The 24,726-nt window shown below is 39.1% G+C and overlaps 1 protein-coding gene across 6 annotated transcripts in view; it reads right to left on the reverse strand.

Annotated features, from left to right (window-relative positions):
- Positions 1 to 24,726, reverse strand: part of GPD2 (glycerol-3-phosphate dehydrogenase 2) — a 58,153-nt gene that overhangs the window by 13,666 nt on the left and 19,761 nt on the right. For all 6 annotated transcript variants that reach the window (XM_027457836.3, XM_027457842.3, XM_027457840.3 and 3 more), the window contains 5 exons: positions 21,617 to 21,741; positions 20,484 to 20,581; positions 19,205 to 19,368; positions 4,551 to 4,715; positions 3,680 to 3,824 (listed from right to left, as the gene is read on the reverse strand). In XM_027457836.3, the coding sequence (XP_027313637.1) occupies positions 3,680 to 3,824; positions 4,551 to 4,715; positions 19,205 to 19,368; positions 20,484 to 20,581; positions 21,617 to 21,741 (697 nt within the window). The remainder of the gene's footprint in view (positions 1 to 3,679; positions 3,825 to 4,550; positions 4,716 to 19,204; positions 19,369 to 20,483; positions 20,582 to 21,616; positions 21,742 to 24,726) is intronic.

Genomic DNA, 24,726 nt, shown 5'->3' on the forward strand with positions numbered 1-24,726 from the left:
GTTTAATGAAAGACAGTAGTTCTTTGTGCAGGAGATTTTAACTTATGTATCAGTGTTTTCTGATAGAGCACAAAAATCCACATGTATGAAGAAAATCATCTTCATCACTTATATAGCACTGGTTATATTTCAGGAAACAAAAGGCATCTACAAACACTTCAAAAGTAGTTTCTATATAGGAGAATATTCAAGCTGCCTTTTTTTCTATTTGTTTTTGTTTAAAGGAAAGATGCTGATTTTGATTCTAGGTGCTGAAGTCCTCATAAAAACATCTGCAGTTTTAGCAATCTTCAGGCTCTGCACCTACTCCTGATAGTGGATGGATGATTTAGGAAGCATATCTAAGTGATAAGGAGCACCGGTGGGGAATAATTCAGTGGACTCAAATAACTACTCACACAATAAGCTGAAGGTAGACAGAGACCCAGTTGGATATGAATTACCTATTTAAGAGAGCTACAAGCTGAATCATTGAATATTTCATTTTTAGGAAATCTAAACTGATTACTGAAGGTAAGTTTTCAATATCTGGAAAGGCTAGGAGAAGCTGAAAATTTCATATATAGCATGTATATTAGAACATTTTTTAGATGATATTTATAGACAGCTTAGGCATACAGTTGGAAAAGTACAATTTAATAGGGGAAGTCAACACAGATTTGTGAAAGGTAAATCACGTCAGACAAATGATTACTTTTTAAAATGAAAAAGCTATTGATTTAGAGACAGGAAACTAGAGGTTTAATATACAGTATCAGAATATTCAGATAGCTTTAGACATTTTCAAAAGTATGATTTTTTTTTTAATATGATTTAAGTAAGAACCATGAAAGAGAAACCAGTAAAGACTTAAAAATAAGTTTCACCATAACACCTATGGACTGAAGCATTTACAGTTGGGTAACACAGCAAACGATGAGAGAGGATGAAGCAGTCTTCCATATGCCAATTCACTTACCGATTTAATGGCTATCCTAGTAAGTTCTCTCTCAATCTCCCTTTGCTATGTGTATTCCATCTTAGCTAAATAACCAATGAGCCACCAAAAAAAGATTCCACAAACTGCCTGGTCCAGAATCATGCTGCTGTATACCAGGAACCTACTGAAACCTTCTGAATCTACACTTTTTTACACTCCTACAATTATGGAATTGATGTGACCACATGGTACAAGCTATAACAATATCACCCACTGTAAAATTTCTCTAGTGCTCTTTAAAGACCACTAAGACTACTAATATTAGGACTGCAAACTTTAAGATGAAATTGAAAGCAATACCTTTATATAGAGCGATAGTGGCAAATAGACACTGCCTAGGAGTATAACGCAGGCAGATCTGAAGTGTTTCTGACAGCAGACCAAGCATCAAAATACTCAGCCCTTTGTGAATAATGACAGAGCAATAGTAAAACTGTTGACTTAAAACAACTGAAGGAGTTTGGAGCATGACTACTTTATATAAGCTTCATTTTCAAAAAGAACAGCAGCTTTATTGGACAATATGCAGAGTACATGACAAATGAGGCAATATTTAGAACAGATTATTAAATTATACATAAGTATAAAAATGTAAGACACTACTAAATTAGTTAAAACTATTTAAATGAAGGACAAAGTTGAACTTTTGAGCTTGAAGTCAGTATGCGGTTCTGGATGTTAGAATATGGCATTTTAAAGAGCTGAACAGAAGCATTAAAGATTTCTAGTGGAAGAAATATTTGAGCAAGACACCACAAATCTAAATAGAAAACAGGTGAAATTTCAGTAAAGTAGATCTGAAGTTTAGCACACAAATGTATTTGGAACCTAGAATGTGAAGTAGATCAGAAGATTTAAGGAAGACTGGAAATACCTGAAATTTGTTGGGTGAGAGGGAACACTGCATACATAGACCTCCTGCCCTACATGTGCCAGTCTAAACAAAGGTAGCCAGAATCCTCTTTCATTTTGGCAGACAAAGCACTTAAACAACAGTGAGTGAAAGAAAGTTGTTGCAGCTACTAGAATAGATGTGTACACTAAAACAATGAGAAGAAGAATACTGGGACTATTGATGAAGAACAAATGAGCAGGAATCCCACAGGAGGTTAATGTGTTAATGTTAACATTAATTTTACAAAATCTTAACTGTGTGTCGTGGTTTAACCCAGCCGGCAGCTGTGTTTAGATATAAAAAACTCTACCTGTTATATAATTTGTGCAAGTTCAGGACAAAGTTCTATAACACGTTTATGACAAAGGCAAGCATGAATATAGACGTGATACAAATGAGATTAAATACCATGCGTATTTTCTATTTAGTATACAGTTCCTTGGATTAAGCTACCCCACTTAAAGGAAGTTCTGTACAGTTTTGTTTCATCAGCTGTACTGCGGAGGCAGTATGTGGGCAGATACTATTTTACAAGAAAAGTAATGCCCACATGCTGACATACACAGGGGAACAAGGAGAACAAGAATTCTCTACGTTACTAATTACAATTATTAGGTAATTACAAAATACATAAATTAGAGCTCTCATGCATACCAAGCAATCTTTGACTTTGAACCTACAAAGTGATTCAAAGTTTAAAAACTGACTTTGTGGCCCTACACTAAAAGCATATAATTGTACATATGCTTGTCATAGTATACGAAGAAGCTGGGATTACAAGCTATTTATTGTCACTGCTAGTGCTTTAAAGCAACTACCAGGTCATTTCCTGGTTTTCATGTGCAAAGACACAAGAGACTACAAGAATAATTATATACATGGCCAAAAATGCCTCAGTTTTATAGTGTGTTGTCATGTCCTATTGGCACAACTTAGACAACAGTATTTTGTACGCTGGAAATCTAATTTGGTATTCACAGAGGAGGGCAATGATCGTATGGAAGGCATCATTCTCAGTGCACTATCAACAGAACTAACTGAAGTCTGTAAGTGTAAATTGCCAATAGGAAACTAATGACTGCAGGAACCAAAGGTATTATTTGAGCTTCAACTGAAAAGGCTTACATGTACATGTATGTGGCACGGAATGCCACAGGAACCTCTTCTGTAACAAGGTCAGTGGAGGAATATAGTTCCTTTTCACCAAAACAGCCATGGGAGGGCCGGCACCCCTGTACAGTTTGATGCTACTTTGCACTACACACTATGCTGCATACATGCTGCATTCATATTTACTACGAGTAGAGTCGATATAGACTAATACTAGAGGCAGAGTAACAGCAGATGTACTGTTTACTGATTACATTGCCTAGAGAGTCTGATAACAAATAGGAAAGAAAATTTTGCATGAAGGTGGCAACCTCTCTGGAAGGCTTTATACACTTGTTTTCTGAGGGGGGTGGTGAACAAGCAGTCAGTACGCTCAACCCACCCATTATTAGAAAAGCTTCCTTTCACAAGTCTGTGGCATATACTCTGCCTAAATGTCCTTCTGCTTCAACAGCACGTCTGCCCTGGTAAGCTTCAACTACAAACTGTAAGACTTCAGTCTTTTTTCACTAGATAAAATTGGTATTTTAATAGGCATAGTGCCAGAACCTTCTCTTAAAGAAAAAAAAAAAAAAAGGAAGGAGAAAAAAGCATTCCAGTCTACCATAAAAACCACAACTGCGTCTCCACAAGCTTGTTTATTACAGACACCAGCAGAGATTGTTACAAATGGGTTAGGTTTTGAATATCGTTACCTGTAATAACCAGGCATCACAATATGCACGCCTGCACTTGGCTGACAGATGTTTGGTACTTCTTGATCATCCATTTTGCGCACAGAGTCTGTGAAAGGTCCTGTAGCATTGATAACACATTTGGCTTTGACATCAAATTCCTGCCCTGTGAAAGAAAACAGCATCAATCATGTGCACCATTTGTTTTCCTGCCCACTGACACTCTGTATTATTAATCTGCCTATGAACCTAACCTACTGTAAAGTATATTGTCTTTGTCTGAACAGCTGGAATTGTTTTGGAATTTTTTTAGAATATTAACAAAGTTTTTATTTAATACGAGATTTGAAAGAAAACCTTTTGCAGTAAAATTCTGTTTTGTCTGCAAAGGCAGAGTAGGAGACAGGGTAGAAGTTGAGCTGAAATCTGCCTCCCAGACGAGAGATTTCAGTCTCAACCCATAGACTCAGTAAATGGTATTATTACTGTACAACACAGCATTTTACAATATCATCTTTGCTTGACAGAAGGGTTTGGATGTAAAGCTCAGTCTACCCTGCCAAAACACTGGGATTTGAGTGAAAAATCTGACAGAAGTTAAAGATGATTGACACTAATGCTATGCCACTGCACTCTGGGAAGATGGCTCCTTTGTCAGTTCATTGATATTTACCAACAGCCTTTCCCATTGCTCTTTGTTTTATGACTTCTGTTTCTTTAACGAGGAGCAAACTCCCTTAAGAGTGCCCTTTCCTAGCAGCTAAAGCACAGTAACGCCTGCTGGAGAGCACCGTGGTGTTCACCAGCTGCGCAGCACCACGGGTGCACAGCGGGCACAGGGCACCCAGCCCTCGGTCCCACACCTCCGCCAGCAGCACCGTGACACACACACCTGTGAGGACGTCCCTGCAGCGTGCCCCGCACACGCGCTCCTTCCCGGTGCCTGGGTCCGTCGTCTTGAGCAAGCGCAGCACTTCAGCGTAATTGGCGGTGGCAGCGCCGTACCTGGCAGCAGTGAGGGCGATGGCGAGGTTCATCCGCGCGTCGTTGTGCTGTCCTGCAGCGGGGACGGGGCCGGGGGAAGGACACGAGTCACCTCCAGCCACGGACTCGTGGCGTGGAAGTGTGTCAGAACCGATCTGTCACATCTGTCCCTGTCACATTGAATAGGCGTGATGGCTGCTCACGCCTCACAGGAATTATTTACAGATACATCCCACCGCGGCACAGGCCCTCGCCTTCCTCCCCCACAGGCACTGCCAGCAGTGGGGACAATTAACATCCTGCACCCCTGCACGTTATCAGACTGAGAATTAGAACTTTCACCCCCAATTTAGAAGCAGGCTAATCACTTTTTACCCTTCTGTGTGTGACCATGCTGTAATGCTGGTGCCAAACCCACGTATTTGTTTGACAGTCCCACTGCTATTAATCAACAATTCCCACTGGAAGCTGTACCAGACTACATGCACAACCCAAGAAGCAGTCTCTCAGACTGTGCCAAGTTAGTTTTCTGTAACTTAGAGTTTCATATGCATTTTAACTTCCCAACATACAACATAAAACCATCAAAAAGAAGTAAGCGGACAAGAACTAATGAACAATTCTTAACATATATCATTAAAGATTTATTACTGAAATTTCCTCGTTAAAGAAAACCAAGAGTGAGGCGGAGGGACCGTGAGGGGAAGATGATTAATTACTTTAAAATACTGGCTTCACCTGAGACTTTTCCTATTTATTATTGCCACTGAAGTTAAAGTCCAGGATGCTGGCTAGAAAGAATTACTATACATTAAAGGGGCCAGGTTCTGTGTGTCCTGAATAATTAATTTACAGCAGGGCTAAGCTTCCTGAGATATGGTTCACTTACCCACATGTTTGGACCAGTTCTATCAAAGATAATACTGGTAAAGTGATGAATTTGTAATAGATATTGTTGTTGATTTATGTTGCCAGCATTCCAAATGTTTAGTACAAATGGTTTATGCAAAGTTTGGTCCTTCTGATTCTGCCTGTGCATCTTGAACCACCCTGCAAATAATCTGCTTGTAACTAAAAGGGCAAAGTTATAAAGATGGGATCAATGGCCTCGAAGGTGCCACCTCCCCTCTCCAAACTTCTCATTCTAACCCAGCGCAGACGGTGCAGCACCATCAGTCTTCAATCACAAGAAAAGTTATGCGAAGTGAACAGAAACAGTAATATGATAAAGCACCGATGAAGAAACAAACAGTAACTCCAATTCAGCGCCGCAAACAATGCCCAGAATAAACTGCAGAAAAGAACAGCAAAACAGCTTAGCGAGATGTCAAGGAAAGTTGCAGATGCTCCATCACAGCAGATGTATAAGACTAAACAGCCATCTGTCAGAAGTGGCAGGCAAATCATTAAACAAATGCATCAACATTTATGCTGCAGCAGTGTCAGGGAAGGGATGAAGTGACCTTATGAGGTCTCTCAAAACTTTGCGTTTTAACGAAGGGTGGAGAAGGTACAGTCTGATACACAAAGGGAGCGGAGCACTAGATGAAAGAGAGACAAAGAACAGCAAGAAGCTGTGTTACAGTACAGCAGAACACAGCGCATCCAGAAAACTCTTCTAGCCCAGGGTCAGAGGCTTTCAGAAGTGCAGTGATCTGGAAACCTCCCTCTTCACTCTGGTGCTTGATTTGGGGGCTGCCTGGCCTATGGGATGCTGCAGCTCGTGGCAGCACAGAGCAAGAAATCCAGCTCAACAGAAACACTACCCTAGAAGAAGAGTGCCATCTATGTACGACCGAAACCCTGAAGGCTCTGTTTCATGCAGCAGAGTTTATTCTTTTATTTTAGAAGGGACTTAGGACCATGAATGCTTCCTCAGTTACTTTCTGAACCTTCATCAGTTTGTTTTTGCCATCAGTACCTAAGCTGGTAGCTGCTACAAACAGGTTTTCTGCAGGGTGAGGATTCACCCCACAGCAGCACAAGCTACAGAAACAGCTCGTAGCTGTTTTAGTAGTCTGTGGCAAGCCTTACTGTTCAAGTTCTGCAAGCTTGCCTCTTCGCAGTTCCACGACTTGTTTGTGCAGACCAAAGGCAATCTGGAGAAGCCACTCAGCAGAATAAGTAATGTGAAAATGGATGTAATTTCAAAAAAAGAACAAGTGATTAATAATTAATAATTACTTGTTAAGCCTAAAATCTAGGAGTTACGCAGCATTTTGTCCAAACTCCTAATTCTCAGAGTCAGAGCGAGCTAAGGATATTATGCTCAGTGCATTTCACAATTTGGACCACTCTCTTCAAGGTAGCATTTGCATGCTTCTCATCCATTTTCCCCTCATCATTATTCTGATGCAAGGAGCCCCTTGCTATTATTCAATTCTCAGCTGTCCAAAAGGAACTCTGAGTGCCAATGTAATGTATTTGCAGGAAGAGGACTGAGAAATAACCAGTTTCTGATTAACTACACACCTAGAAAAACCAGCCGGCTTCAGACTGAGGTAACCTATGGTGTGGAGTCCTGGATACTTCAGGGTACACGTGGCAAAGATCTGTGGGGGTCTAGATTTGAAAGCAATGAGGAGTGACTTACCCAGCTCAAAAATATATCATCTGTGGAGAACAACACCTCAACAGTTTGGTAGGAAGGGGTCACAGTACAATCGCTTTTCTACTCAGGAGCATTTTTCTGTTGTTGTTTTGGAGGGTTTTTGGTCCTTTTTTTTTTTTTTTTAGGGCCCTTCAACTCCCATGCACACACATTTCCCCCCCAGGCAATGACATTAAAACCCTGTACTTCCTACAGAGTTATCTTTTTCTTGATATCTGAAGTGGTTGCTGTTCCTCCATGCAAACCAGCTATCACAAAGGTATCGTAGCCAGATCAGTTCTCACTATAGCACCAGTCATGGTTGACAAAACATTTTTCACTGATTAAAGTAAAATAGCATGACTGAAAACAGCTAGGTTTGAAATAGTAATCATTCCCAGTTCCAAACAGGCTGGAATGTGTTCTGGTACTTCAATGATCCCTACCACTCTAGAGAGAGAGAGGACAAAAAGAAAAGCAAAAATTCTGCATCTTAAAAGTTAAAAAAAAAAAAAAAAGATTATTTATTTATTTTTTAGTTAAATGCCAAAAGATTCAGGTCCTCCAGAACTAAGATAAAAGCCTCTAAGCTTAGCTTTACATGCCTGTTCTGGAGAAGGTTTTCTTGACACTAGAGCTTCTACCATGTTCAGAAAGTGACCAGGAAACTCAAGGTATAGTTGTTATAGTTGTGTGATAAACAGCAAGGTAACCAAAGGCTCCTGTGCCAGGTTCTGTATTATCTACTTAGGACAACTTTGTATCTATTGTCCTTCATTATCAGTCACTGGTGCTCCAAAGCATAACAGAAGACAATTAATTCCCCTTGCCCACCTTTTTATTAAACCATGGGTTTCTTCCAAATTTTGAGATAGAACAAGAAGTTGTTTTATAACAACAGAACAGCTATGGCCAATTAATTTGGGATTCTTTTTCGTAGTAAGTTAGCTGCTGAAAATCTCATAACTAACCTAAGGGTGATACAGTGAATTTATAATTACGAGATGCACCACCAACAGGTGTTTGCAGACACCCTGCCCCAGACAGGTGAGTGCTGTCCCAGTCCTGCTGCTCGAGGGCTCGTTTTATAGGCACTTTGCTGTATTCCTGCCAGTTGTGGTCAGCTGGATGCACCTCAAGGTGATGCAAATGGCAGCCACACTTCAGCATCTTTGGAACAAACATCTAAGAGCCAACCACTGAAACATGCCGAGTTTTCTTCATAACTCCTCCCGAGGTATCGCTCAAAAATAAGAGTGTGCTTAAATCCACTGAATTACTTCTACTAGGAAAAAGTGAACGAACCGCCTTTCTCGTTATTTACTATTGTCATCTGCTCATTGTATATCAAAAGTTAACTTACCACAATTTTTGCTGAGGGTAGCCCACGTTGCTGTTACCAAAACCCTGGCCTAACTGCTTTCATCAAAGTGACACCAAATCCTCTTAAAAAGGAAAACACCTTACTCTTAGAAGGCACGCTCTTGAAGACATTTAGTGCCTGAAGACATTTCGTCAATGTGTTCCACATAATTTTAAGATCAACAGTGATGCCATTTGGTTTATGATTTTTCAGTAATTTAGGAAATTTCTATTTTCATTCCTTCGTAGCAAATGCTGTATTTCTTCAAATAAGAACAGACAATGCTTCCGTTGGCACTGAAAGAATCCTCCTACAGGGTGCACATAGTGTACATTCAATTTTATTTTTATCAGTGCTGAACCACAGCCAGTAGTGGTAACAAAGCCCACAGACTGTAGAAATTTGTCTATGACTGATTCAGTCGTATTGTGTGAAAACCACCACATTAATAAGGCATTCCGGTAGTTCTGGTATATTCTGTACTGTGTCACTCTGACACCTATTACTTTTATATCAGCTCCCGCTCTCTCCTCTGCAACTCTATTCAGTTGAAAATAAACACTCGGTAGCCAGTGACTGGGAGGCTGGAACCTCTATTAATCCTACCAGTAACATTTTATTCATACTAACTTTTTTAAGCTAAGAACCAACACTTTGTTATTGAATACAGCTGCTGCATGACATTTATTGATGTAAATGCACAGATGCTGCAACAACTGCCCCAAACACGCTTTGCAAAAAGACATACTACAACTATGCTGTTGCAGTAGAAACCAAACTTTTTGGTTTAAGGAACAGGCTAGTCCCTGCAAGGGACGTGAAAGCCTTCTCACCTTTTCTCAATTTAGTCTTCTCTATTTAGGCATATCTAGTTATTGCTGTGGATGTCAAGCTTCATACAGAGTTGGAAATTAGCCATGCAAGAAGTTACATGACAATCCTGATGAAGTTTTTCAATAGGACACATCTGACCATAGAAGCACCTACCAGGCTTCTTTGGAAAGGAGAAAGACATTAAAAGAAACATTTGCATGAGAGAACTGAGACCACAGTATAGCCACAACTTTGTATCTCCACATAAAGATGTTGTTTGTATTCTGTTCTTTTAAAAACCTTCTGGGATAATAGCAAGCTAAATGCTTTCATGTTATTCCCCTACTGTTATCACTGAGCTCCACTTACTTAAACAAAATACTTAACCTGCAACTCACAAGGTAGCCCCCTAGATTTGGAACATACCCAAAAAGCATCATCTATATCAAGATGGGATACTGCTGGATCATCAAAACGTTAATGTCCATTGTACCTCAACACAATGATGTTCTAAAAACCATTTGAAAAGCATACTTATGTTGCTATACATTATACTCCTACATCAACATTGCATGAGGTAACTGCATTCATACAGGAAAGAAAACAGTGCATGAAATCAAACAACATGTTTTATGTGCATAAAAGTGCTTTGTTTTTGTTGTTTTTTTTTGTATATATAAAAGTCTTATCAAAACCTTACTAAACTTAAGGCTGATTTATAATTATAGATCAATGTACATAACTAAGATATCAGAGCTGCTTGCATCCACCAATTCTTAAATAGAAAATGCTTAATTACATGAACAGTTTTATTACAAGCATTAAAACAGGAACTCAACATCTGTTGTGGATACTGAAACCAGTTATTTCCAAGTTTAGGCATTGTGAATCAGCTGGAATGACTCAAAGATTGTTCCAGACTTCTTTCAGAAAGAACACAGTAAATTCTTTTCACCAAAACTATGTAGAATAAGTTGATATGTTAACATCAAATTTAACTCATGAGTCAAGTAATTAAAAATGCCCTCAGATCCAAACTATTTCTCAACTCTGAATCACATGAAACTTAAGCCAGGTCAAACGTTTACCAAAAACTAACAGACTTTCTAGGATACATAGCATACATGCATTTGTTCTTGGACTGCTTCAGAGGGAAGAGCGTTCTGACTCAGTTAAATCAGTTCCATCAACACCCACATCTAACACAGCAATATCAGGCCAGACTGCTAATACTTCTTACACAAATCATGTATAATTTTTATTCTGCTTTCCACTTAGTTATCCATGCTGCTGAAATATGTCCTAACCAAGTAAGAAAGATGATACACATCTAGCTATGTATTTTGCACTGGAGGAAAAAAAAGATGCGTGACATTATTTTAATTATTTAAGATCTAACCAAAGGTGCATACATTTGTGAGCTCTAACTTCACAGCAGCATTAATGAAAAGGAAAGCCTTGTGTTTGGCATTTGCACAGGTAAATTTATTCAAACAGATTCAAATTCAGATTTGTATCAAGTTTTTAAATACTCCAGTAACAGTCACTTAAGTAAGTTCTTGCTTCCCCCATTTAGTACCAACTTAAACAATAAAAAAAAATAAACTTCCTCAATCCTGTGAGTGAGGGAGAAATAGAAGGAACTATCAGCACCCGACTGCTGGGTTCCCCTCCTCAGAGGCATGAAGACAGAATGCCCATTCACTAATGAAGGCTACCTTTACTAAACCTTAACACCCAGCCTGAGAGCGCACAGCAAAGACCACCCAAGGAGGGCTATAAGCATTATTTTACAAGACAAGCTCAGAGAAATAAAATTCAAGATTTTCATAAGGCAAATTTAAAGGAACGAAGAAAGCTGTAACCAAGAAAATTGCATATGTGGATAAAAACAAAACAGGATCACAATGAAGGTTAGAAAATGAAAGTACAACACATTCCAACTTACGTACAGCTATAAACAATGGAATACATAAAAACAGAAGGTCCATAAAAGCTTTAAAAATAAAGATCACAAGACAACACCCTGAGAACATTCATCTCTTCAACTATACTATCATGGTATGGTACAGAAGCTAAAACTTGAATTGAAACTAAGGTATCAGCATAAAAAAACAAGGCAGGGTACCAGGTGTACTAGGCAGGAGAAAATTTGAAACTGTTGTTCTGTGCTACTGCTTTCTGATTATGTTCTTTCCCACTTCTTTTGTATCAGCCTTCAACTTGTCACTGCAATCATATTGCAGTGTCAGTGTAAGTAAAAGCACAGTGTTAAAATGAAACTAAACATTGTCACTGTCAGTTTGTGGAAACTGTGCTAAAGTGTCACAGCGAACAACCGTCAGGGCAGGTCTGCTGCGGCCACGCCACCATGCCGGGCAGGGACGCCACGATGCCAGCACAGCCTGCTGCCTGCCCACACGGTGCGAGACCCAGCTAGGGCTTGCGCTGCACCAGCTAACAGCTTCGGCTGGAGGCAAGCTTAGAGTCAACCTCTACTTTGCTCACCACAGTAACTATATTTTAGGCATGAACCAACTCCGGACTAATTAGCTAGTTATGCACATGCTGTTTTCAAAGGACAGACGACAACCACTGCTGCACAACCTGAGACAGAAACCTTCCCTTCCAAGGGAATGGGAAGTCAAGAAGACCCCAAACTGTGGGGACAGGGCCTGCAGTGCGCCATGGGGCTGGGCTGACACATGCAGGGCAGCTGTGAGGCAGGGAGCACCTATGGCCGCCCCACTGCCCCCACAGGCCCAGGTGCCTTTGGCCTACACAAAGTGCCACCAGCATGAGGACAAGGAGCATTGAATGGTGCACTGCCCCATGTGCAGACAGCTCGATCCTGGCCTCATAACCCTCCAAGCCAGGGCAAGAGCAGGCCCCGTGCCCCCCAGCAGCCTGGGCCAGCTCCTTCTCCTCAGCAGGACGGAAACATCCACACACAGAACGTCTCACACGAGGTGCAGCATCACGGGAACCACACCGTCCACTTTCCCTCAACATACCTATAATCCTAGCTAAAATATGGAACAGAGTACATGTTAACTAATGACCTACTATTAAGTTCACATAAAACGCACACATAAATTACAGCAGAGTTACATGCTTCGACGGAGTCTTCCCTCTAAAAGCCCCAGCACACTGGGGAATACTGAGGTGTTTGTGGCACAATGTGCAAATAATGTCATTTTGCTCAGGAATAATCCTAAATCTTTTAGGTAAGATGATCTGAAGAATTATTCCCCGTTCACTTCTTAAGGGACGCAGAAATCATCCTTCGCTTATACGAGTATTAAAAAAAAGAAAAAAACAGAGGCATAGAATTCACTAGAATATTCATCATTTCCAACCTTAAACCCACAGCGTACAAACAGATGAATCCAGCAAGTCAGAGAGCAAAGCCAATTTAATCTGTGGCTCCCCTGAGGTAAATGTAGTTCACAGTCCTGCCCCCACCCCAACCTCAGCCATAATCCCTGGTTCCTGGAGGTAAGAAAGCACTGGAGTGAGGAAAATTCTGCAGCGGGATATAATGATCCAAAATGACAGGGACAATAATGACAATGAATTTCATGTCTCCCAGTCATGAGCTGGGGATGCTTGACTGGGCTGACTTACACAATTAAATTGTTACAGGTACAGCAGGAGATGCAGTTATCATCTGCATGCTTTTGGGAACGACGCCTCCGGAAAAAAAAAAGTGCTCTGGAATGCTCAGCCTTTTGTTGTGAGCAAAATACCGCTCCTGTAGGTACAGCTGTACCTTTTGACAGAGGAAAACTGGGTTAAAGATGCGAGCCATTTTAAGCTATTGATTTTATTCCTTTTGAAAAGGATAGGACGGGCTCTGATGGATAAAGCACTACATGATTCAAGTCACCTTGCACGGAGATGCAAGGCAAGTAAACAGAGACCCAGCTGATTTTATCAGAGAATTCAGAAGTACCATTTATGACAGATTACCTTCCCCACTAATATTTATACTAACGTCAGTAAAGAAAAATACCATTGCTTCTATAGGTTCAGCCAAAGACTTGCATTTCATTTTGCATGTATTCCACTAGAGGCAGCCAGTATTAGCTTTACAGGCTTTCTCATAGCAGGCTGCTGATTTTCTTCGGGATTTCACATACAACTCTATTATATATAACATGGGACAAAATGTATTTGAAAGTAACTGGATATGGAGAATACCGAGTCTTTTCCAGGTTGTACCTACAGTTAGTGTGCCTGCAAGGCTTCTCTCATTCATCTAGTTTCAATTTTGAAATACCAAGAAATATGGTTAGTGGTGTATTTCACCTATAGAAAAATCTTTTTAGTGACAAACTGTCAGAGAGTTTCTGTATCCAGGGAAGGAAAAAAAAAGTCATACAGTTGTCTGCATCTGTAATAGGGTAATACCCCTATTACAGCTCATAACATTCTCAAAATATTAATTTGTCAAATATGAATTATAAAGCTATAACATTTCATAATTCAGGACACACAAATACTAGGAAAATAGCTACAAGATCCTAAATAAAAAAAAGCATTTATTCCATTTTTGACAGTTTAATGAATGCTCTACTCTTTTGCATTGATTTTTGTGTCCGTGTGTGTATGTGTGTGCGTGCACGGATGTGTGCCTAGGAAGGATTTCTCATGGGGTTTGCTGTAAACAAGGAGAGCTAAATCCTCTGCCAAAGCTTCTCTTTTCTATCTTTAAATAACCTTCATATTAAAATATTTCAGGAGAGAATAAGCACCGAGAATGCATGAATACAAAGAACAGCTACTTACATTCCAGTAAGTATACTGGAAATTTGTAAAGCAAGACATTAAGCAATCAAATACCTTGATATGGCCAAACAGTGACAGAAGTAGTATATGCTAATTCCTGTTTTCCAAAAGTAACAGCAAATTCAAAGAGCAGAGTCAACAAAACCCTGAAATCTTAAATTCATGACTGACTCAAGAGCACAAATTTTCCTTACGTTCCTAAAGGCTTATCTTGAAAGACAAAATATGTAAACAAAAAAGTCTGCAAGCATCTAAAGATAGAAGACTTGTGCCACTTAGAATATCTGAACACTTTAAATATTCTGGGCAGTTTTGTTTCTATATTAATGTATTCCCTAGTTTTTAACATAATGAACTATGTATGATTTAAATGGAGATTAATTCTTCCATTTAAAATGCTTTAAAATAATTCTGCGTATGATCTTGAAATCGCAGCCCCGTTCTGCATAGTGCTGCTTTTCCAATTTTCCTTGAGCTACATAAATGAAACTGACAGATCACTGCTCAGATAGCAGCCACATTCTTCCCCCAAAATGTTGCCTTTTTGCTATTCAGGAGTATCCTAATACCAACAAATGCTAAATTAAGTCTGACATGTACCCCTAAGAAACAAACTTGTAAGTTGTGGCTTCAAAGAAAACCTTGAATAAATAGGACACATTGTGTACACCCAGGCTAACATCCAACATATGCTTTAGTTTCCTGATGCTGAGACAGAGCAAGAATAGCCTCTGGTAAAGTCTGATTTGCTATTGCTGGTACTTCCAACATTTATAATGCACCATCTTTTTTTTTGCCTGTAAAAACAATTTAAAAAATGTAATTAAGATGACCACAGCAATGTTTCAGAACACAAAATTTCCATGAATAATGGATCATTTGACATGCCAGTAGTTTGATCAACAATTACGAAACAAAACAAAGAGCATTTCTGATCTTTCCCTTGCAAAAGAACACTGCAACCAATATGTATATTGCTGGACAGGTGGTTTTATCCAGTTGAAAAGTAACCTACATAATGAGCATTTTAAATTCTTCCCTTTGGTGGTGGTGGCAGCAATCAACATGCCCAACAGTGAGGTTCTGCTAGTAGATGTTATTTAGAACTACAGAAAAATACAAGTATGAGAGAGACAGGAATAGGGAAAACCAAGAAAATAAGATAAAGCTGCATTTATACAACAGCTAGGACACTGTTCTTGATAGACTAGTTTATCTACTCATTACATGGCAAAGATAGGGAAAGGAATGGACAGAGAATGATGACCTATTCCAAGATTCAAACATTCTGATTTTTTTTTTTTTGCCATTACTTAATGCTCTAGTTTATGACTATTTCTGGTAAAAGAACTAAAAGGAGTGTAATTCAACCTCATCTTCCCCTTCTCCACTTTAAGTTCAAATCCTACTCCCTTTGTCCTCCATTGCTTTGGATTTAGAAGTATGAAAGTATAGTGTTCAAATTCAAATCAGAATTTAAATTTACAATTTAATGTGCTTGCTGACACATGACTTAAAGCAGACCCACTGTTAACAGAACACAGGTTAATTGTTCAAGATAAATCAGTTAACATGTTATATTCCAATGTGAGTCCATTTACACTGCAGACCATAGGCTGACCTATGGAGGAAATAATATGGTGCACGTCTGTATACAAAATGTCATCGTGGAATGCGGCATGTTATAAATGTACACAACATCATAATCAGAAAGTTTTTATTTGGGACAACAGATAGCCTCACAGCTGCAGCACAAACTCAGAAGTGTGATACCTCAGCCTTTTGGAAGCTTCTTCTACACAATGAGGTTTTAAGGAGCTACACATTTTGTTGTGTTTTTGAACTGCAAAGCTGTAATTCTCTAAATTCTAGAGAAAAAAATCTATAAAGTAATAAGACTCTGGGCAACTACAGATAAAAGCAAAATAAGGTCAGTTATGCTAGTATAAACAAGTAGTTTCCACTGGCAGAAAAACTTGAAGTCTGCTTTTAAGATCTCTCACCACATTACTCTGAAAGTCTTGCTAGCATTGCAGCTGTTCCACTGAAGGGAAATTAAGAGCCTGTCTGATACCTGTCTTTATTGAACTTGCACGAATAAACAGTGATTACACAATACGCATGCTTCATGCTAAAATGCCCTTCACTATTTGCACATTTCCAGTTCTCCCCCTTTTTTCTTCTCCTTCTATTTCATACTTTGTTTTACATACGCAGAATGTGAGTTTGTTTCCTATTGCTTGGGAATGCAAGAAAACCAGAGACATCTCGGCCTGAATGACTTTTGCATTGTATTGCTGCACAGATGTTTTCCACTAAAAGACCACATGGTATCTTAGTGATGAATTTTTAGATTTATTGCAACACTGTTTCAAACAATTATTCATCCAACAAACTTGAAGATCAACTTTAAGGTTATCTTGTAAATGCATATCCTTAGAATGCTGAAGTAGTAAATACCTGTGATATATCCAAACCATCTATTTAATCAGAAAAAAAAAACTTCAATAGATTATAGATTGCCAAGTTCTAATGCTCTTCTGAGAAGTGTAATTACAGTTAAGAGAACCACTTCATTGTTCTTACATACTCCTGGGATCCCTTAACAGTCTAAGGGAAGGAATAGCTTATGATAATGAAAAACTCAATCTGAATTACTTCTATGTGACAGCAGCTCTTCTTACAGTACACAAAAGTTTTCATTTCTTCAGTTTGGCACAGCTGAAGCACCACATAACCCCAGATGAGGTTATTTAAAAACCAAGATTTGTTATTTTCCTCTCTGTCTTAAAGATAGAGAAGATTATTTTTACTTCATACTAAAGAATGCAAGCCCATCCTTTTAGTCTCACCTACTCCCAAATAAGAACCTATACAAGCATCCAGATCTGTTTTTACTCCACTGGGCTCTGTACGAGACAGCTTACCATTACCAACATGCATGTTTGTCAGAAGCCATACAAATACTACCCAAGTCCAGTGTGTTTCAAGAATCCCTCCTACTTCTTCCTAGTACAAAAGCCCTTATTGATAAACTGATGAATAGTATAAGTGTATTGCTAAAAAGGGAAAAATACTACCTTTAAAATCAATTGTGTGAAGACCCTTCTGGCTTCTAAAAGGTCAAAAACCACACATGCAGGTAAAAGCTAAGATCTGTTCCACTATTGAAGTCAGTGTTTTAAGCTACTTATTCCTTGGAGGAATTTGCGTCTTTTTTGCCCTACTATCCTCAACACATTTGACTTTTTGATATTTTGATATTATCAAGGAAGTTTTACCAATTTTATTTATTTATTTTTTGAAAGTAAGTGGAAGAGAACTGGAGAAGGGGGAATAGAAATCCAACGCCAATGAAAACACACTACAGAACAGCATACAAGCCTGATGCAAAATACTGCACCTGCCAGAAATGTTAATATAATGAAAAGCATCAAGAAAGTTACAACAGTATGCCCTGGTACTCCAACTTGAGTAGCGCTATTCATCATTTTGTTTTTCCTCTACAAAATTCAGCATTTAAGAATACTGATGTTCTGACAGTTCGGGGATAAAACTCGCATAACACTACAATGTACTGAGATACTGCAATATGGATAATGCTCAAGACAGCTGTGCATAAACAGACAAACTAATATCCTCGACAAGCAAAATTTCTAGGTAGCTATTTGTCAAGGAAGCCAACTAATCCCTTACCAATTTTGTTTACAGACTGTCTTGTATATCTGTAGATTCTGAAGGGGCAGAGATGGGGTTAAGGTACTCTCTTTTAAGAAGATCCACCAAAGCACCTGTTGCTACAAAACTTTCCTACAGACGTACCACCAGAGACCTGTCTCACAGAACAAGACAAAAAGGCTCATCTGTTCTTGCATTACAAACATGAATCACAATCCTTCAAAATGTGGGGATGTGAGTAAGTGTGAACACTTCCGAACATGAAAACTGCTGTTTCAAGACAACCACAATAGTAAGTTCTATTAAATCACTATTCTGTTCTCAGTGAACATCGTAAGACTTGCAGAAAGCATTTATGTTCTCTCTCAAGACACTAATTTTGTGTAAATACTACACACACACATACCTTAATCTATTATATCAGATAGCCTTAACTCAAGCTGGAAGCGTTTTTCCTCTCCTGATTTTATGATCTTTTCACTTGAAGGGGTTGCTATAGGACTCAAACAGTTTCTGTTCAAGTCTCTGATTAGAACTACAATGAAAGGTCTCTTTGCAGACCAGAGAGATGTATTGCCAGTACAAAAAAAAAAAATAATTCATCCAGACCTCATCCAACCCTGTGTAAGAAGCACAACTAGGAGCCAGATCATCTAAATCTGGTTTTAAATTATTTTCAAACCAGAAGTACACAACAGTAAACCATTTGGCATTATTGGAATGACCACACTTGCCTGACAGACAATTACTCAGAGTAAGTGTTCTGTCTGAGAAGAGCTCAACCACAAACACTTGCAAGTAGTGTTCTACATAGTATGCTTTATACTAGGGTCATAACTATTTAAAACAAGGCAAAGCCCAAAGTAAACACAGGATTCTGAAACCTAATGATATATAACTATTAACTGACTAAGAATAGTTTTTACAGTATAGTCATGAGGATATTTGATTCTTCAGCCTGTTTTGTCTAAGAAGTTAAGTACCACATGCGTAGAAGATTTGCAGCAGAAAAAATCTTGCCTCTCCAATGCAGCAAAGTCACACACAGCTGGATAGTTGTAGGGAATCACTAGAACACGGAGGCTTTCACATATCACTGTACCCACCAGCCAAGAAAACAGATATATTCTCTTGTACTTTCCATAAGTCACAGTAGTGAGCAATGTACACGCCCATTTGACAGACAAAAATTCAGATGCAAAACAAATGCTTTGAGCTGTTGAATTTCCCTTTGCAGAATCAGTGTAGCTGCATAGGTGTGTTGTCCCCCCCACCCCAACCCCAATACAGCACAAAGTAATAATGAAAGCACTGGAAGGGAACGTACCGTCATAGTAGACAATAGCTCCAACAAGCTTATCTTTGCGTAGCATTGGGAAGAGCTCCAAGGCCCTTGACTTGCTAAGGACATAACTGCTTTTCAGACACTGACTTCCTGCCACAATGTCATACAGTTTTATTCCAACCCAGTAGTATGGCAATTGCCACCACCTGCAGGGGAAAAAGTTCCAATGAAGTGAAATAAGAAATGCATGCATGCACTTGTTCTAATATAGAGCACACTGAGTAACACAGTACGCTATATTACACTCATTTTGCTTTTGTATTATCACACAACTTTACAATATCAAGATATAGTGTAAATACACAAAAAGTTATGACGTATTGTTCACTTCTATTTTCAACTAATCTGCTCACTACAGGAAGTCAAGTACATTCAAGGCTGTATTCATTCTAGAATTAAGACCATGAATTGTTTTTCTACTTCAGTGTAAAATGAAAAAATAAAGCTGTCTTGAAGGAAGAACCAAACTTTTGGCAAAAGATGAAAGAGTTCCTGAAATGCACATCTCAGTAACACCTCCCCACAGACAAGATCAACTAAATACAGTACACTGTAGACCTACGCGAGCTCCTACTATTACAAGCCCCCTAAGACAGGAATAAGGCCATACATTAAGGTTAATCAAAAATTACGATTAATCAAAAACTCACTTTTATAAGCAGCCTGTTCTACTAAATAATTGTCCTTACAGATACAAAAACACCTAACACAGATACAAAAACACCTAACACAGATACAAAAACACCTAACACAGATACAAAAACACCTAACACAGATCACTTAGCGTCTCTCATAAGACAAAACTGTTCTCTTAACAAGAAGTAGTCACATACAGCAGAAGGCCAGTGTGCTGGCTTACTGCACTGACACTGGTGGTTGTTAGGACTACACAGTACCTTGTGAAGAAAACTGTGCGATAGCATGCATTGAAGGCAAGGATGTACTGGAAAGAACAGTCAGTAATATCCTGGGAATTACGAGTTCACTCCAGCTGTGAACTCCTCTCCTTCACACCTATTGTAACAGTAAAAATGAACCACAGAGCTCAAGTCCAAGCGGTGCTACTGGGCAGCCGTGATAGCAGATTGGTGCCGTAAGAGAATTTCCTCTACTGCAATACGGCAACACCTCACCTCCTGGAGCACAAAGTTTGTGACAGGTTTAAAGACATGCTTGGAAGGAGACATGTGGAAACTTCTCTAGGGGAATACCTTGCTTGTCAAAAGAAATGGTAAAGGAGAAGTACAATAGCAGAACTTACTTGTAAACAGGTAGCATTATAGGCAAAGGAGCTGATAGGTGAGGAGCAATTTCAAGCAGATTTGCACGCTCCTGAAGTGCTTCTTTCACCATCCTGTACTGTAAAAAGAGTGTATAGGTGAATTTTAAGTTACCCAGTTTTGTCTTAACATGCAACATTTAATGAAAAAATGCTTACCAATGCAAATATCTAACATAATTTTTACAGTTCTTTCAGAAACACTACCATTTGGTGAAAATTTCAAATATTAAAAATATCTTCCAAGCAAGTTGAGCACATTCATTCTGGTATCTTGGCACATCAGCTGAACAATTTTTCAGTTGAGCACAAAGGCCAATAAGCTATGTTACTGCTAACTATGAGCAGGAAGCCATTAAGGAGGTTTAGGAAACATCCCAAGGTATTGCTTCTATGCCGATTCCCACGATTTAATCCTGTACTAACTCTGAGTTGCAAATGCAGAAGTGTTCCTCTCCAAATCAATGAGTATCAATCAATATAAAGTTGCTCTTTGGGAGAAAAAGGAATACTGATTTCTATAGCCAGATAACTGTATGCTTTTTTTTTTTTTTACCCCAATTAGTCACCTTTTCTATCTAATGACCATTATAATGACCATATTATGACCATTAAAACATATTTTAAGTTAGAGAGGTTTCAGTAAGACAACAATTTCATTTCTCAAAACAAGAACATCATGCTTCCACCAGACTAAGACAACACAAAAATACATATACATTAACATATAATTGCTTATTTACCGTATTTTCTTTATCCATTCTAAAAATCAATCAAGACAATTCCCCTCTCCCCTACCACCCCAAATTCTTGTCTGGACAAGTAAGCTCTTTTTATTCTCCAGCCAACCCTGTTTCTGCCCTCCCTCCCCAATATATACACACAGACTAAAAGGTACAGCTATTTGATTGCCTACAAGTTGATTTATGCAGAGATGGCTGCACCGGTTTCCCTATTCTGGAAAGTTCAACTGGAGAATACATTTTCCTGTTTTGTACTGCACAGCCACTGTACTCAGTCAAGTATTAAAAAATAAAGAGGAGAAGTTGGATATAATTGGGATAAGGGAAGTGTCTACTAGCAATTTTTGCTTAACAACCAGCATAAACAATTACCTGCTCAAAATCCAACTTCATGATGGCCTTCTGAAGATATCTCACTCCACCATGGATCAATTTAGTACTCCTGCTGCTGGTCCCTGATGAGAAATCATCTCTTTCTAGAAGGGCTGTTTTTAGTCCTGTGTTACCAGAAAACCAAATTAACTTCTTAAATTACACAATTTGTATGTAATTCATTAAAGACACTTCTCTAGGGTAGAGACAATCACAAGAAAAATTACTCTGTACATGGATAAATTTGTATTCAAAGTGTAGTGCACTGTCTATATTGTAATGAAAAATTTTAGCCTTCTTCCTAAGGGAAAAGTCAAAACAGAACTTAAACAGAAGCACATTAAAACCTGGATATTTCACAATAGAAAGGCATTACAGTACATTATAGGGGCCATGCTCCCTCAAGCAAATTATAGTTTGTATTCATGGCAGGAACAGAATATTTTCATGAATACTCTTAACTCTTTGCAGCAGAGCGCTCTAAATCTATCACACTAATAATTTCAACAGCATCCCAGCCAGGCAAACAACCAGCATCTTTGTCTTCTTTCTTCAGGTTTGCTTAAGAGGTGCCCTGTGATGGGCTCTCCTGGCACTGATGTGCTCACGCTCAAGGAAGAGCCCACTGGATCAACACTTTGGAGTCATCCCCGCAGTACCACTGTGAATCCTGGCACAGCCATTATTTTGCTCCCCAAGGAGTTTGCTCAAGAAAGCTGTAACACCCCAAACCAACCACCCAAGCCTTAATGCTGTTCTACTGAAATAAGAGATTAAGGATTGGAGGAAGACTTGAAAGGAAAAGCATGGTGAACTTCAACAGCAGTGGCAGGGCTCCAATGCAACCTTATTTGTTTAAAAGACAAAAAAAAGAGGGAGGTTTTCCTTAACATAGAAGATACGTATTAACTGAGCTAGGAACTGCAGGAAAGTGAAGAACTAAGTTTATCTGCAGCTTGCTGTGTACTTACGATGACAGTGCTCATACAACAGACATCCTCCTTTTACACATTGTATAGGCAAAGGGCACATACACAAAATGTTAGTTACTAGACACTACAGAGCATTTCAGACACATACTCAAAATGCATGACACTGCCAGGTGCTGACAGTTTCATGAGCACAAAACAGGGGTAACCACATGGCTCCGAAACATTCATACGAGTCCAGAACACACAGTGCTTTACATGAACACTGAGCATTATAAGGCTTGTTCTGACAAACACTCAGAAGCGAGTTTGCATGTTTGTGTCCCCAGTAACACTGAAGGACTGGAAAAAAGGCCTTCTGTGGGTGAAGGCACGCTGCCTCATACAGCAGTCACTATGACCCCACACACCCCTATAGTCTGCAGTACATCCTGCACATGAAGAAAGTGCTGATATCCTCGTTATGAAGGAGACTGGCATCAGGTTATTTGATGAAAGTTAAAAGAAAGATGAAAGATGTGTGATTAACAGGTGTTTTTTAACGATAAGATACAGGCAACAGCCTGTATCTGGCACACAGCTACAGGACAGCTATCGCTGACTCCCAGTATCCAGCGTTAAGTAAATGCAACTAAGAACAGCACCACAGGACAAGAACATGGCAATCTTCACTTACAAAACGTATATAAACATATGTAGAAGGACAATCTGTTGCAGAAATTAGCATAGCAGACCCCCTCCGGCACTGGAGGAATCTTACAAGGCAAAAGGAGATTCAGCGACACTGTTTCTGAAACCAACAGCAACATGACAGTGATGCCCAGGGAGGAGAGCACTATCTGCATTAGAAGCTGTCCCTCGGGTCCCTCCTTCACCCTCTTTGAGGAGTGATTCCTATTTTCAGTTGCTGAAAGTAGATTTTAACATCTGTTGATCTCCCAAAACTTACATCCTTAAATTATTACTGGTAACTTCCAAAGATCAGAGTAATTTATTTTTGTCAAATGTGACAAAGATTAATGGATATAATCAGAAATCATTTGGTGAAAATGCATCAAACACATGAAAAGCAAGATTTGTTGTTAAGTGAAGCAAACAGAATAAAAGAGCAAGTTCCATGAATGAACAGCAACAATACACAATTCATTAACCAAATGCCTAGGAGTATTTCACACTTCAGAAGTCTACTGATATGACCAGAATATCTACTCAGAGTATAAATATAGGTTACCTATAATATTTTCTGTTTACATTTACAACTGCATTTGCTACATTGTGGTAGAAAAGGCAGAAATTAAGATACCAAGTTACCTTTAATAATACATGAAAGGGTAATAAACTGATTTTGTATTCATCTCCCCATGATGCATACCTTACTGCTTAATCCATCTCAAAGCAATCACACCTTCTGGGCAAGTGTTTTCTAATTCAGACTCCACATGACACTCCTGGAGTCGGGTGTTGCCTCTTACTTCTGATGTGACTACATGTTAAGAACCCGAAGAATTTTACAACTATATACTACTTTTTGTACTGTGTTCTTTCCCCGCTTCAGTTCCAAGAACTGAAACAAGGTCAAAACACACAGACACTGAAGTAATGATTGATTTCCTTTCATTGGCCAATTCCGCTAAAAAAAATGGATAGACAATGCGCTAAGATAAGCTTTTCTCACTAGTCTTTACACAGCTTTTTGAATAAAAAGTACAATATAGCATTTTAACAGAACAGGAGTTGATGCTACGGCCTCTTTCGGAAACAGAACCTGTGCATTCTCACCTCCGTATCTACAGCTCTGTTTTCACTGAACTTGTAAAATCACCAATCATCTCTGAGAGCAGTCAAGTTTGACTAGGAGCTGCTGGCTACGGTTACCGTGCAAGGTGGATGACGGAGCAGGTGTTGGTGTCCTACATTTTCACCCCATAAGCAGAACTCTGCACAGGACTGACAGGCTGCAGGAGCTGCCACACCATCCATCTATCAAACCATCTATCAGAGAACAGATGAATGCTACTACACATTCTCAGCCTCTTGCAGAAGTCAGGTGAAAAGCATGATCTTCAACTCATTTTACTTCAAGCTTTTCATAAGTTAAGGCTACATGTAAGGTTAAGATTCAATTCCTCCACTTTAAGTAGCTTCTTAAACCAGTTACACAGCTAACCTCCCACAAGAGAA

This window comes from Anas platyrhynchos, chromosome 7 (assembly GCF_047663525.1).
Source record: "Anas platyrhynchos isolate ZD024472 breed Pekin duck chromosome 7, IASCAAS_PekinDuck_T2T, whole genome shotgun sequence".
In the NCBI taxonomy this organism is placed as follows: domain Eukaryota; kingdom Metazoa; phylum Chordata; class Aves; order Anseriformes; family Anatidae; genus Anas; species Anas platyrhynchos.